Raw genomic sequence first — 14,676 nt, 5'->3', positions numbered from 1 at the left:
AAAATGCATATTTGATGTTGCAACTGATTTTTTGAAGAAAAGCTCAGTATTAAGAACAAACATTGGCATCACTTTCATGGTGCAAAAGAAAATTGCAGCGTAGACTACATACTATTTTTGGATAAATTATAACATCATTATAGTCGCCAAAACAACCCATCCTTCCTCTATGTTTATTAAAAACAAGTATTTAGGAATGGTGAAAGCATAATTATGTACAGCTAGAACAGATTTTTAAAAAAGTGTACTTTTCACTCCATCAGATCCTGCAACATTTTTTGGGCTATAATAGGAAAAAGGCAAATTACACCCAATCTTGCCTGTTAGTGACCACTAGAATGTGTGCAATGTCACCAATCTTTCCTTCATTCCCTCTTGAAAAGCAACCCAGAACACTTGGCATCTCCCTTGAATGACACAACTAGGCTCAGAAATGTGCTTGGCATGAGGTAATTCTGCACTTTTGTCACTGAGCAGCAGATATGCAAATGCTACAGCTTTTAATATTTCCAGGGGAAATGGCTTGCTAAAAGTAAAAAGAGGCTCCAAGCAATCAAAAGAAAGAAGATTGCAAAAGATGCGCAAAGCCCTTGTCCAAAAAAAAATCTGTGCATCCAAAACCTCACTCCAAACAGAACCTGTGTGTGCACTTGCAGAACATGGGAGCAAGCAAACTGAGCCAGGCTGATGTGCTCTTATGAAAACTGTGCAATCAAGTTAATTCAAAAGTAGTTTTCACTTTGGAGACCAAAACTGATTAAATTTGTTTCTGAATAAACAGGCCTCCCTTCGTTGAAGTGGTTGAGAGATCAGTTAGCCTGGCCGTTACACTGAGTAAGCAACGCCCTCAAAGAGGAAGTCTCAGGCACTTCCTCACTGGTAGCAGTAAGAAACCAGAGGCAGAATCAAGACGTGAGTAAAAGCAAATTATGTAAATTTTGTAAAATACTTTACTAAATTTATATACTGCAAAAGACTGTTTACAATCTGTGCAATCATGTGTTCTATTTTAGTTTGCTTAATACTAAAAGTACAGCCACTGAAGGGTGTGGGACTGATGCTCTCACAAATCAGAATATATCTGCTGAGTGCATTACAGTACATTAGGCCCAGGATCATGACAGGATGGCTACAAATACTTAGCAAAGCTGTAATTTTCTTCTGGAAACAGAACCAAATTTTAATCAATATGCTGTTTCTCAATACAGAAACAAGACACAACAGTACTTGTTTGTTAATGTTAGATTTACTAAACTAGTTAGTCATTCTTCCTGTTGTGCATCAATACTGTGAATGCTGAAGTGCCAACTGCTCGTGTTTTACGCACTCAGTGGTTATGAGGTGATTTCTGTGCATCAACATTTATTGACTCTGAGGTGCAGTTGTTTGCGGGGGGGGGGGGGGGGGTGGTGATGGTGGTTAGCAGATTAAAGCAACATTACCTACAGGGAACCGTCATCTTCTGCCTACTGCTGTAAATACTCAAGTGCTTCTAGAGCTAATATGGAAAAATTACTTTACCAAGCTCTGCTTGCTCTATGTGCAAACATAATTTAAGAAAGAAATTTGACTTGTTTTTAGTACAATGCTTTTGAAATCTTTGGCAAACGTTCACACTTCCATTGATCTTTTTTATTTTAAAGTTAGATCTCCAGTAGTACAAGGTTATTGTACGTACAAGTGATGCCCAATCTAAGTTGAAGTCAGGCATAATGCCTTTTTCAAAATGACCCATAGAATCATATAGCAGAAGGAGGCCATTTAGCCCATCATGCCTGTTCCAGCTCTTTGAGAGAGCTATCCATTCCATCCCACTCTCCAGCTCTTTCCCCATAGCCTGCAAACTTCTGCTTTTTAAGTATATATCCAATTCCCTTTCAAAAGTTATTATCGAATCTGCTTCCATCAACCTTTCAGGCAATGCTTTCTAGACTGAACCATTCACTGAGTTAAAACAAAATTCTCATCTCTCCTCCTAGCATTCTCGATCATTATCTTCAGTCTGTACCTTCTTGTTATCGGCTCCCCTGCCAATACGAACAGTGTCTCCCTAATTACTCTATCAAAACCCCTCATAATTTTGAGCACTTCTATTAAATCTCCCCTTAACCTTCTTTTCTCTAAGGAGAACAATCCCTAGTCCCTGGCCTTATTCTGGTAAATCTCATCTGCTCCTTCTCCAGGGCCTTGATGTCCTTTCTAAAGTGCAGTGCCCAGAATTGGTCACAATACTTTAGCCGAGGTCTAACCAGTGATTTATGAAGGTTAGCATAATTTCCTTACTTCTGTACTCTATGCCCCTCTTTACATTGTATTGATGAATTTTTACTATAAATTGAATTGTATCGATGAATTTAAAACAAAAACACATTGGTCACCTACTTAAGTTATTGGAATCAATATAGTCCTAACAGTTAAGGTATCGAGTCCCCAAGGATCCCGTAAGCTATTTTAGCATAGAAGCAATCTTGTTTCTATTTTAGGATCAATCTTTTCTATTGATGGTATGTAGCCCACACAGCATAGACTTTAGGAATATCGATCTGAGGTCATACATGTTGCTGTTATGTCACTATTAATAGATAATGGCCCCCATTTGAATTTCTAGCTCCTGAAAATTGGCTTATCTTAGAGCACAAGAAAACCATTTTACTGCTCAGGGTTGATGGAATAATCCGTAATGGCAACGTTCCTGCGTCAGACTGCGATGTATTCTGGAAATACAACACAGGACAAGCCCCACTTCATATAGTGGGTACAAAATCTCAAAGCTAGGCCATTGGGGAGTGAAATTAAGAATCACTTTTCCTCATACAAAAGCAGAATGGAAATGTGGAAGTCTGATCCCCAAGAGGCTGTAGATGCTAGAGGTCAATTGAAACTTTTATGACTGAGATGGATTTTGTATTAGGTACTGGGTATTGAGTCCCTGAGCTTTGTTCCCTTCCAAAAAAAGAAAAAGACACAAACCAAAAAGCCAGAGACAAATGTTTTGTTAGGCCAATCCACACATCAAGGCCAATGGGTCAACCTGAACCTCAAATTAAAATCCATGAATACTAGAAGTATATTATATCCGAAAGGAAAAGAACATTATGTTACCTCGAATCATTTGGTATCACTATAATAAGGCTAAACAGGAACAAAAGAAAACAAGCACTTTTATTTTCATAAGTTCTGTCTAGAAGTGACTCACACACACTGTGGAATACTTACAGTGCCTTCTTCGGAGAATGCAAATACAAATATCACTTGTACATACCTGTAACAAAACAGAGAAACAATGGAGCCCATCAGCTTAGGGTTACAATCACAACCGCATTGTTGCTTGTTCCCAAGTCCCAAAACTTAGGAAGTTCAGTAAAATTGGAAAGTTTAAAAAAGACTTCAACACTTACGCAACAATGAATTCTAGAAAATTTGTTATTTGTCTTATGTCTTTTTCATCTCCCCTTCAACCTACTGTGTCACAGTTGGTTCACTGAGAGGGGATATTGGAAATATGAGTGGTGGCCCTCATTGCAGCCACTTTTTAATCTATTCATTTTAAATAACTTATTTTTCCTCCATTTCCACAATTCTTTGATAGATTGCTGATCTTTATGGTTTGTTTATGGTGCATTTCTTCTAAACTCAAAGAAAAAGGTTGTATTTTTGAAGTTCCACTGCTGAAGCTCTGGAATTCCCTCCTTACACTTGTTATGTCTCAGGCGCCCCTTCTCTGGTTTGACCGCAACAGGGTTTATCCTTTTAACACAGTGATTTAACTTACCACCTCAGGGAGCACATGCTCCTGTTCCTCTGATACATTTTCAAATGAACCAGGCAGGTTTTCTTGAGTTTAAACAAGGAAGATGTAAATGTATTAACCTTACTACTCTAAAACTGGTTACAAATTGCTAAAATACACCATGCATCCATGCCTACATTCACACAACAGCCACACACATACAAAAATAGATTACAGAGGAAAAACAGAATTGAAAGGTTGGAGTAGAGTCCATTATAAGATATGGAATTTAAATACTGAAGCTGAGTCCCAGGGTCCTTAGTTGAAGTTTGTATTCCTGAGGTCCTGGCTGGGCCACGTGCACGGGTCGGGTTTGCTTCTCAGATTCTGGAAGGCAGAACAGGGGCTGTATCCTTGGCCCCTGGTTGCTGACTGTAAGGATCTATAAACTTGGCTTCCACCAGCTATAGCTTGAGACTTCTCTGGATCTCTACTGGAGAGAGAGAGGCAGAGAGGAAAGAGATGTTCTCCTGCTGGATCTCAGTTATTGTCTGTCTCCTGAGTCATCACTCCCAAATCTCCAGAGAGCCCAAGTAGTCATGTGATGTGACCACCTCTTTGTGTTTAAATCAGAAGCTTCCGGAAAGGTTTTTGAAATTCAAGGTTCTCCTCTCAAGCTGTTCAAACATACTTGGTGGGGGGGGGGGGGGCGGGGGGGTTGGCTCTTTCAAAGTCAATGAGTGTCAATGGCTTTTGATCACCCCCATTGATAAAGTCATCCCAGATAAATGAATCAGGGAGCATCCCATTGTTCTGGGTAATCACATCTGTCTCCAGCTTACTCCTTTGGTTTTTTTTATATGCAAATTGTGCGTGGCCATCTTAGCTGCTAGCGGTTCTGTTTTAGAAGTTATTTGTAACAATGTGCAATAAAAGTCTCAGGCAAAGTTCTACACGACAAAATTAATATTTCCATTTGGCATGTGGGGTTTCCGTCACACACTTCTCTGTCTTTTTATTTCTCTCTCCTTAAAGTCTCTCATTAAAACCTACTTCTTTGACCAAGCTTTTAGTCATCTGTCCTAATTATTCATAATGTGACTCAGTGTCAATTTTTTTTCAATAACACTCCTGTGAAGTGCCTTGGGATGTTTTACTACTTTAAAAGCGCTATATAAATGCAAGTTGTTGTCACCGGCACAATACCAAATGTCTCGATTTTCCCTCCCTCTGTAGTGCTTTGCTGTTCCCCTGCTTTTTGTAGTAAAATCCATACAACTATTAACTCAACACCAGCTCACCCTCAGCTGCTGACATCATCAGCCAGTGACAATCCTTACTGCGTATCATCTTTGATCCAATGTCCATTATCCCCTTCCCCAATGGTACTAAACAGCAATATTATCTGAGAGAATAGGCTTTAACCTGCTCCTGAGCCCTCAACAGCCACAAAGAAATGTATAATAAAGATCCATGTTGGATAAATTGTGTTTTCTTTCTCCATATTCACTCAGAGAAGTTCTCTGTGCTCGACCGACCTCATCACTGAAGGGGGAGGGGGTGGGTGGGGTAAGAGAGGGGGAAGCTCCGATGTTTCTCCCCACCCCGCCCCCACCACCACCACACATGCTCTACTATCCAATGGCATCAATCCCCTACACCAGCAGGCCCAATGAGAAGAAACTAATTCAATATTTAACATATCTTATAATATAACAATTTAGAATCTATAGGCAATTAATCACTGAGCCTTTTCAATTGCATATGAACTCCAAATAAACAACCTTCTTGTAGTGGATCAGTGGGTAGCACCCTCACCTCTGAATCAGAGGTTGTGGGTTCAAGTACCACCCTCAAAACTTGTACAGAATCTAGGCTGACATTCCAGTGCAGTACTGAGGGATAGCTGCACTGTCTGAGGTGCTGCCTTTCAGCTGAAATGTTAAGCCAAGACCCAGTCTGTCCTCTCAGGAGGATGTAAAAGATCCTCCGATACTATTTGGAAGAGCAGCAAAGAGCTGTTCCCGGCATCTTGGCCAACCTGCTAACCAACATTACTAAAACAGATTATTCAGTCATTATCTCATTGCTGTTTGTGGGATCTTGCTGTGTACAAATTTACTGCCACATTTCGTACATTACAACGGTGACTACAATTAAAAAGTACTTCATTGGCTGTAAAGCACTTTGGGGCATCCTGAGGTTGTGAAAGGCGCTAAAGAAATGCAAATCTTTCTTTCTAGCTTTCTTGTCTGGAGGGTGCAAATTATTAACCTACCAGCTACATCAAGAGCTCAACCTCTCAAAACAACAGGCATGTTCATTAACTTCAAGTGTGATTTGTTGTTGGCCACATCTGCCACTTACAATTCCTCTGCTTCCTTCTTTTTAACCTGCATTGTCATTCATCCTGATCACTTGTCTGCAGTCTAGAGTTGACAACCCTCTAGGATTGCCTTGGAATCTTCAGGAATTGAAGATTAGTCTCCTGGACACTGCTGAGAGCAGTCCAGGAGGGAAAAAAATCACTGAGATATTAAAAGAAAGGGTTTTTTTCATTTTCTTTGAACACTTTTGTTTTTTAGTTATAAAAATATTAGAGATTGGGAAATATAGGCTGTTTGACTGGGCGGGGCAATTGGAGGCTGGAGGTCATGTGACGAAACCTCCAGGGATATATCCAACCAGAGTTGGCAACCCCACTGCAATCTGAAAAGCACCATCTACATCTGCCTGTGTAAGTAGGACAGGGTGTGATATGCTAACCAGACCTCCATTTCCCTAATACAAAAGCAAAATACTGCGGATGGCTGGAAATCTGAAATAGATTCAGAAAACACTGGAATTACTCAGCAGGTCTGGCAGCATCTGTGGAGAGAGAAACAGAGTTAACGTTTCAAGTTGAAGACCTTCCATCAAAACCTTTGTAGAACAAAATCCAAACTGTTAACAGATGCTGCCTGACTTGCTAAGTATTTCCAGCACTTTCTGTTTTTATATTAGTGAAGGATTTAAACTGGTGAGACAGGGGTGGGACAAATCTTGGAGGATATGGGAGAAGAGGTTAAAAATAAGTATAATGAAGAGGAAAAGCATAAAGAATAAATTGCAAGGGGTATTGAACATTTAACTTACAACTGAGAGGAGAGAGTGTACTGTTTGGGGGGGTGGGGTGGGGTAGCATAATGGAGGAAAGAATAAAAATAAAATAGAAGAGAAAGCCATTCTGAGCAGTGTGGATACATCAGGTTTGTGGTGTTTATGCACAAATGTGCAAAACATTATAAATAATGTTTGGAAACTAGAGGCTCTAATTAGAATGGAGAGACATATCACAGTCTAGAGAAGAACTTGGCTTCAGCCAGGGGACTGCTGCGAATTAAATATTCCTGGATTTAACATTTTCAGGACAGATTTAGATGGATAAAGGGAAGAAAAAATAATTAAAAACAAGATTACAGTCATTGAAAAGACTGTTTTTTGTATTCTTGTTGGTGTTATATAGACAGAGTCCGTTTGGTTTAAGTTGAGAAATAATAGGGGGTCTGTTACCATCTTGAAGATACATCACAAGACACTGATTGGTGGGAAAGAGACGTTTGCAGTAGTAACAGAATTCTAATAATGAGGAACTTCTAACCATCCTAAGGTGGACTGACATGTGATAAAGGTCTGTGCTAAGAATGGGAGGGATATCTGAATGAATCTTGGACTGTTTCTTTAATCAGTATAAGAGAATCAGCAAAATCCCAACCTGCTCATTTTGCAAATGTGTGAGAGAAATTGCTACATACATACTTCACTCCGCAACTAGAAACAAGTGACTGGAATTTCAGGATGATGATAACTTTCAGGTTGCACGAGACAGATTTATAAATACTGTAAATTGAGGTCTGTAAACTCCATTTGAGTTGAAGCAGTTCTCTTGAAAACACCATTGGTGGGACTTTGGGATTAGGCAACACATCCTGGAAACAGGGGGCTGACTATAAACTTCAAACTAAGGCAAAAATTCCATTTCCATTTTAGAGAAAATTCTCCAGAATAGGATGACTCAGTTAAGAATGAGGTCCATCTGCATTGCATTTTACACAGAAATTATAAAGCATATCGTTTACATTATGCTGCAGTGCAGTACAAATTTCAATAACGTTCTCTGACATAAATCCACGAAGGCCGTTCCAACTAAAACCCAGAACAAATAAAGTTTTTTTTTTAAAAGATATGCAGGAGTGTGGTTCAAATAGAGGACTGCTACAGAGAGAGGTTGGGATGGATTAAAACATGCCTTCCAAATACTGGTTCTTCCAAACTCCTCTTTCTGGCCATAACCTGCGACAGATGGTGCTCCTCTATTTTTAAATTGAGAAAATCTCGATTTAGAAGTTGGCTTTGGCAATTTTGTTCATCTCTCAGAAACTTGATTACTTGTTTGGCTTTTTGCTGTGTGTTCAATTACTGGGGTTGGAGAGCAAAGTGACAAAAATATTAGGCCAGGTTTTCAAACTCAAATTTACAGGCAACGGAAGCCAAGGACTGTGCGAGCATACCTTTCTCACTCTCCCTTAAAAAAACAAGCAAAAGAAACATTCACAATTAGTGGAGCTAATCCCTAATTTCCTCCTGCAGTAAAAGGCCTGGACAGAAGGACCAATTTACCCTCAATATATTACTTATGAAAATATAAGGCTATAACAAAAAGATTTGTTTGTGGATTTATTTTAAATTGGAACATCAGACCATTTGTTCTCATTGCAAAAGGTCAGACATAACAAGGATCAGTACTGACAGTGTGAAACCACACACCTGTCATGGGCTCTATGATGGTTTGTGACTAATCAGAGCCTTGCTTTTTGCCTATTTGTGTTTGAATGAACCTTTGTGCCAAGTTACCTTCATAATGTCTGTTAGGCTCCGTTGGTACCACTCTCACCTGAGTTGGAGGGTGTGGGATCAGGCCTCATTCCAGAACTTGAGCATGGGCTGACACTCTAGTGCAGTGCTGGGGTAGGAGTGCTGGTGTGAGGGGTGGGGGGCAGTGCTAGATTATCAGAGATGCTGTACTTTAGATGTGATGCAAAACAACGGCCTACTTGTTGGTGATTCCTATGGATCCCATAGCACAGTTCAAAGTAACACAGGACGAAGTCCAGTGTCCCGCTCCTCTCGATAACATTACCACAAACAAGCCAACTGACTAAATCATCTCATTGCTCTTTACAAATCTTGTTGTGTTCAAAATGGCTGCCGCATTACCTGCATAACAGAAGCCACTGCACCTCAAAAGTAATTCATTGAACATAAAGCACTCAGGCTTCCTGACAGATGTGACAAACCCATGTGGTCTTTCTTCACCGTTATTGTAGCCAAACACCATTTCAGATATACTGAAATTTTTTTAGACACCAGTGGAGAATTACTGACATTCTTCAGTGTTACAAATAACAACTTGCATTGATATAGCACCTTTAATGTAGAAAAACCTCCCAAGGTGCTTCACAAGAGAGTTACCAAACAAAATTTGACAAAGTCAGTGGTATTGCTCTGTTGAACAGTGCACACAGCTTCCTCTGATCAGTGTGGATTTACGCTTAATCTCGCCACTTAGCACATCAGTTGTGTTCTCTGAATAAACTAGGACTTCCTGGTATTTAACTAACATTCCAGAGTACACCATTACTCAGTTACAGTCAAGGTTACATGCATGTACAAGAGTTTGGGGGGCAGCAGGGGGGTTGGTCCGTGTTGGCTGTCACTACCTGAATCAAATTGTGCATTCCTCTTAAAGCTCAAAGGACATTAACTCAATGTATTTAATATCCAAGGGAAATTAATGTACTATCACTTAAATTTACTCTTTAATGCTCAGAGGTGCCTCCTCACATAGTCCTACATCACTGTAGCTCCATACACATCTCATTAGGATTGAAAGACTGAGATGAAGAAGGATGGGAGGAGGCTTAGGTTGAGCATAAATGCCAGCATGCACCCGTTGAGCCAAATGGCCTGCTTCTGTGTTGTATATTGTACATAATTCTCTATGTAATTAATTCTTACTGACATTATAATTCAAGATCTTGTTAAATGCATAAGATCCACTGATGTTTGTTTGGCTACATTCCTTCCACTAAAGCAGCAAAATACTTTTGTAAAAACTCTTCAAATCAGTTTAAAGTTCCTCTCCTTAGGTTCATGGAACCCTTGCAACCCCTCCCCAACACATTATTCCCAGCTGTGAATGTCAGCAGGTTACCTACTTTTAGCTCTGTCAATGCTACCATTGATCCAGTCACTAATAGCTATAACAGAAGAGCTGAGAGGGGTGGGGGGAAACAGAAAGAAATGTCTTTTCAGTTTGCACTCCACTTAACACCCTCTTTTACAGCAAAAACAAGATGGAAGTGACCTCCTGCGATTAAAGAAGCAGCAGGAAATTACACCTTTGCTGTTATTTCTTCAGGAAAGGTGCAAGGGGTAGAAATCGCAACAAAATGTTCATTAAACAGTGCATCGTAATAAAAACCACATTATTTCCATTACTAGGTGGTAAAATAGATGATTTAAGTTACTTGTCGATGAGTTAGATCTTAGTAAAATTATTGGTTTGACCTTTGTTTTAGAGAATTAACATTACTACTGTGTTATAGATAAGTGTTTTATTTAGGAAGCTCCACAGAGCTGGAGTAACTGGACAGCTAATGCAGTCTTGTTCTACTCATTTGAGGTATGGTCAGACCACACCTTGTGTCTAGTTCTGGTCACCAAGAAACAGGGGAAACATTTGAGCGCTGGACCAAGGGCAGAGAAAATCCACTAGGCTGAATGTTCAATGTCTGTATATGAGTTATGAGGGAAGGCTGGAGAGATCTGGGCTTTTCATCCTGGAAGGGGTCATCTGGGTGCTGAGCTTATAGAGGTAGGTAAGAAAAGAAATGGCATGAAAAGGCCAAACCAGAGTAGTGCTTTAAACAATGGTTGAAGCTTTTAAAAATAACTTTACAAGTAATATTAGGCAGTTTTTCTTCATGCAGAGTGTGAAATAGGCTTCCAGGCAGAGTAGAGGAGTTGAAAACCCCAGAATCATTTAAGAAACAACTGGATGCAACAATAGTGTGAGTATAGAATTGTTCCAGATGGTTATATTAAGATGGGTCGAATAGCTGCCTTCTTTGTTGAGTATATTGTAATCACGGCACTGTATTTTAATGGGAAAAGTACCAAAATGTCTCATGTTAGTTATAATAAACTCACATGTGATACAATGATATTTTTGGTCCAACCAAACAGTGAACACCACCATTAGACCTAGTGGTTAGGTTAGAGAGTGTAAATATTTGCTGTAAAATTACTAAACAAAAGGTGCAGGAAAAAACGGTTTTATATACTTCCCTAGCAAATATTTCCAGACATCAGCAGCATTTAATTGTGAAACCAATATCTGCTGGTTCACTCTCACTTCCTGTCCCTGCCTCTGCTTCCCTCGTCTCCCACTCAGTCCTCAAATGTAATTCTCTACATTTAGCGTGTGTGCACCTTCAGTGAAGCCTCTTTTTACTGCCAAAAGATTAAGGGGAAGAAATTTGTTCATGTAGCTACCAGCGCTATGAAGACTTGCGTTGATTCCCCAGGGACAAACAGCACCATTGATATGATTGAAGAACTCCGTGCAGGTCACACAGGTAGTGGCTCACAGTGCTACCTGCCCCAGGACAACTGGCATAGTCCAAGGAGCGTCACTAAAAGCACCTGTGTATACAAATTTCTCCCTGTTTACCTTGTGTACAGTTAAACCAACACAGAACATGTACATTGACCCAACTGCCACTACTGTGAACCAGGAAATCGTACAGGTGAAAAAATCCCCTCTTTTCCCCTCTGCTTCTCTTGGCAATTATACGCAATTTGTGTCCGCTGGTTACTGACCCTTCTGCCACTGAAAACACTTTGCCCTTATTTACTCTATCAAAACCCTTCATAGTTTTGAACACTGTAGTCTCTTGTTATTCAGCTGACAAACTCCTCGGTCTGCTGAAGCAGCGTTAGTGATCTCCACCCCAACACAGGGCAATTTCTGCAATACAAAAATGATAAAACTTGGTCATAGAATCCTTTACAACATAGACGGTGGCCATTTGGCCCATTGAGTCCATGCCGGCTCTTCACAGAGCAATCCATGCAATCCCACACTCCTGCTCGATCCCCATAGCCCTGCAAATTTATTTCCTTCAAGTGGCCATCCAATTTCCTTTTGAAATCATTGATTGTCTTTGCTTCCACCACTCTTATGGACAGTTAGTACCAGGTCATAACCACTCGCTGCGAAAAAAAGGTCTTCCTCATATTCCCCCGCATCTCTACCCCAAAATTTCTATCTGTGTGCTTGTACCATCAGTTAATCGGAACAGTTTTTGCTTGTGTAACTTCTCTAAACCTGTCATAATCTTGTACACCTCTATCAAATCTCCCTTCAATCTACTTTTCTCTAGGGAGAACAGCCCCAGCTTTTCCAATCTAACCTTGTAACTAAAATCCCCTATCCCCGGAATCATTCTGATAAATCTCCTCTGCACTCTCTCAAGGACATCCTTCCTAAAGCGTGGTCACCAAACTGGATGCAGTACTCTAGTTGGGGCCTAACCAGGGCTTTATAAAAGTTTCAGCATAACCTCCCTGCTTTTGTACTCAATGCCTCTCATTATAAAGCCCAATAAATAGTATTCTAGCAAACCGTATAACTAGGGAAGTAGAGAGGGCTTTAAACTAAGCAAGGAGGGTGAGGGATCAAGCTTGGGCAGATGTAGCAAATCAAGGGGTAGAGTCAAGGCAGGAGAACAATAGGTCAGAGAATGGCAGCAAGGGACAGAGAGAAAAAAACCTAAAAACATATTAACTCAAGACTAGATGTTACAAAGATAACAAAAAGACAAAACTAAAGGCTCTGTATCTGAATGCATGTAGAATTCATCACAAAGTAGACAAACTGAAGTAAATAAATAAGATCAGATAGCCATTACGGAGACATGGCTGCAGGATGACAAGGATTGGGTCCTGAATATTGAGGGGTATATGACATTCAAGAAGAAAAATTTTAAGGGGAGGACCCACCATCCGTGGTTAACAAAAGAAGTTAAGGAAAGCATCAAACTTAAGGAAAAAGCATATAATTGCGCAAAGATGAGTGGCAGGTCAGATGATGGGTCAGAATATAAAGAATGGCAGAGAATAACTAAAAGGTTAATCAGGAGAAAGAAATTAGGGTGCAAGAGGAAGCTAGCTAGAAATGTAAAAGCAGATAGCAAGAGTTTCTATAGGTATTTAAAAAGGAAGAAAGTAAAGTGAGTGTTGGTCCTCTAGAGAGTGAGAATGGGGAATTAAAAGTAGATAATAAGGAAATGGTGGGTTAAATGAACAAACATTTTGCTTCTGTCTTCACTACAAAGGATACAAAAAACATTCCAGTAATAGCTATAAATCAGGAGGCGGAAGGAAGAGAGGAACTTGGTGAAATTACAATCACCAGGGAAGCAGTACTGAGCAAACTGATGGAGCTGCGGGCTGACAAGTCCTTGGGTCCTGATGGACTTCACCCTAGGGTCTTAAAAGAGGTAGCTAATGTGGCAGTAGATGCATTGGTATTAATTTTTCAAAATTCGCCAGATTCTGGAAAGGTTCCATCAGACTGGAAAGTAGCAAATATAATCCCTCTATTTAAGAAGGGGTGGGGGGAGGCAGAAAACAGGTAACTATAGACCAGTTAGCTTGATGTCTGTCGTGGGGAAGGTGTTAGAATCGATCAATAAGCAGTTTATACCTGGGCACTTAGAAAAATTCAAGGTAAACGGGAATAGTCAGCATGGTTTTGTGAAAGGGAAATCATGTTTATCCAATTTGTTGGAGTTCTTTGAAGGAGTGACATGCGCTGTGGATACCTGTTGACGTACTGTACTTGGATTTCCAGAAGGCATTTGACAAGGTGGCACATAAAAGGTTACTGCGCAAAATAGAAGCTCATGGTGTAGGGAGTAATATGGATAGAAGGTTGACTGGCTGACAGAAAGCAGAGAGTATGCATAAATGGGTCCTTTTCTGATTGGCAGGATGTGATGAGTGGAGTCCCGCAGGGGTGTGTGCTGGGGCTTCAACTTTTTACAATTTATACCAATGACTTAGATGAGGGGGTCGATGGCATGGTAGCTAAATTTGCAGATGACACAAAGATAGGTAGGAAAGTATGTTGTGAAGAGGACATAGGGAGGTTGCAGATTGATATAGAAATGTTGAGTGGGCAAAAATCTGGCACATGGACTGTAATGTAAGAAAATGTGAAGTTGTTCACTTTGGCAGGAAGAATAAAGAAGTAGAGTATTACTTAAATGGAGAACAACTGCAGAATTCCAAGGTGCAGAGGGATCTAGGTGTTCTAGTGCATGAGTCACAAAAAGTTAGTATGCAAGTACAGCAATTAATAAAGAAGGCTAATGGAATGCTATTATTTATTATGAGAGGAATTGAAAATAAAAGTAAGGATGTTATGCTTCAGTTATACAGGGCATTGGTGAGACGAAATCTCGAATACTGTGTGCAGTTTTGGTCTCCTTATTTAAGGAAGGATGTAAATGTATAGGAGGCGGTTCAGAGGAGGTTTACTAGATTGTTACCTGGAATGAGTGGGTTGTCTTATGAGGACAGGTTGAACAGATTGGGTTTGTTTTCACTGGAGTTTAGAAGAGTGAGGGGAGACTTGTTTAATGTATATAAGATCCTGAATGATTTTTATTTATTTATTTATTTAGAGATACAGCACTGAAACAGGCCCTTTGGCCCACCGAGTCTGTGCCGACCATCAACCACCCATTTATACTAATCCTACATTAATCCCATATTCCTACCACATCCCCTATATCCCCCTACCACCTACCTATACTAGGGGCAATTTATAATGGCCA

General features: G+C 40.1%; 2 protein-coding genes across 4 annotated transcripts in view; one reads left to right on the top strand and one right to left on the bottom strand.

Moving 5' to 3' along the window:
• The window catches only part of LOC137383282 (uncharacterized protein C7orf50 homolog), a 393,434-nt gene that overhangs the window by 197,347 nt on the left and 181,411 nt on the right, over window positions 1-14,676 (bottom strand). The window contains exon 2 of one of the 3 annotated variants that reach the window (XM_068055853.1): window positions 3,217-3,262. The exons of the other annotated variants lie outside the window; for them this stretch is intronic. Within the exon in view, the coding sequence (XP_067911954.1) occupies window positions 3,217-3,262 (46 nt within the window). The remainder of the gene's footprint in view (window positions 1-3,216; window positions 3,263-14,676) is intronic. 3 annotated transcript variants of the gene reach the window in all.
• LOC137383279 (uncharacterized) overlaps window positions 817-14,676 on the top strand; it is a 32,431-nt gene continuing 18,571 nt past the window's right edge. Inside the window, exon 1 of the mRNA XM_068055840.1 lies at window positions 817-912. The gene's annotated coding sequence lies outside the window, so the exon portion shown is untranslated. The remainder of the gene's footprint in view (window positions 913-14,676) is intronic.

Source organism: Heterodontus francisci, chromosome 24 (genome assembly GCF_036365525.1).
Source record: "Heterodontus francisci isolate sHetFra1 chromosome 24, sHetFra1.hap1, whole genome shotgun sequence".
NCBI classification, from domain to species: domain Eukaryota; kingdom Metazoa; phylum Chordata; class Chondrichthyes; order Heterodontiformes; family Heterodontidae; genus Heterodontus; species Heterodontus francisci.
This window is presented reverse-complemented; position numbering and strand designations above follow the sequence as displayed.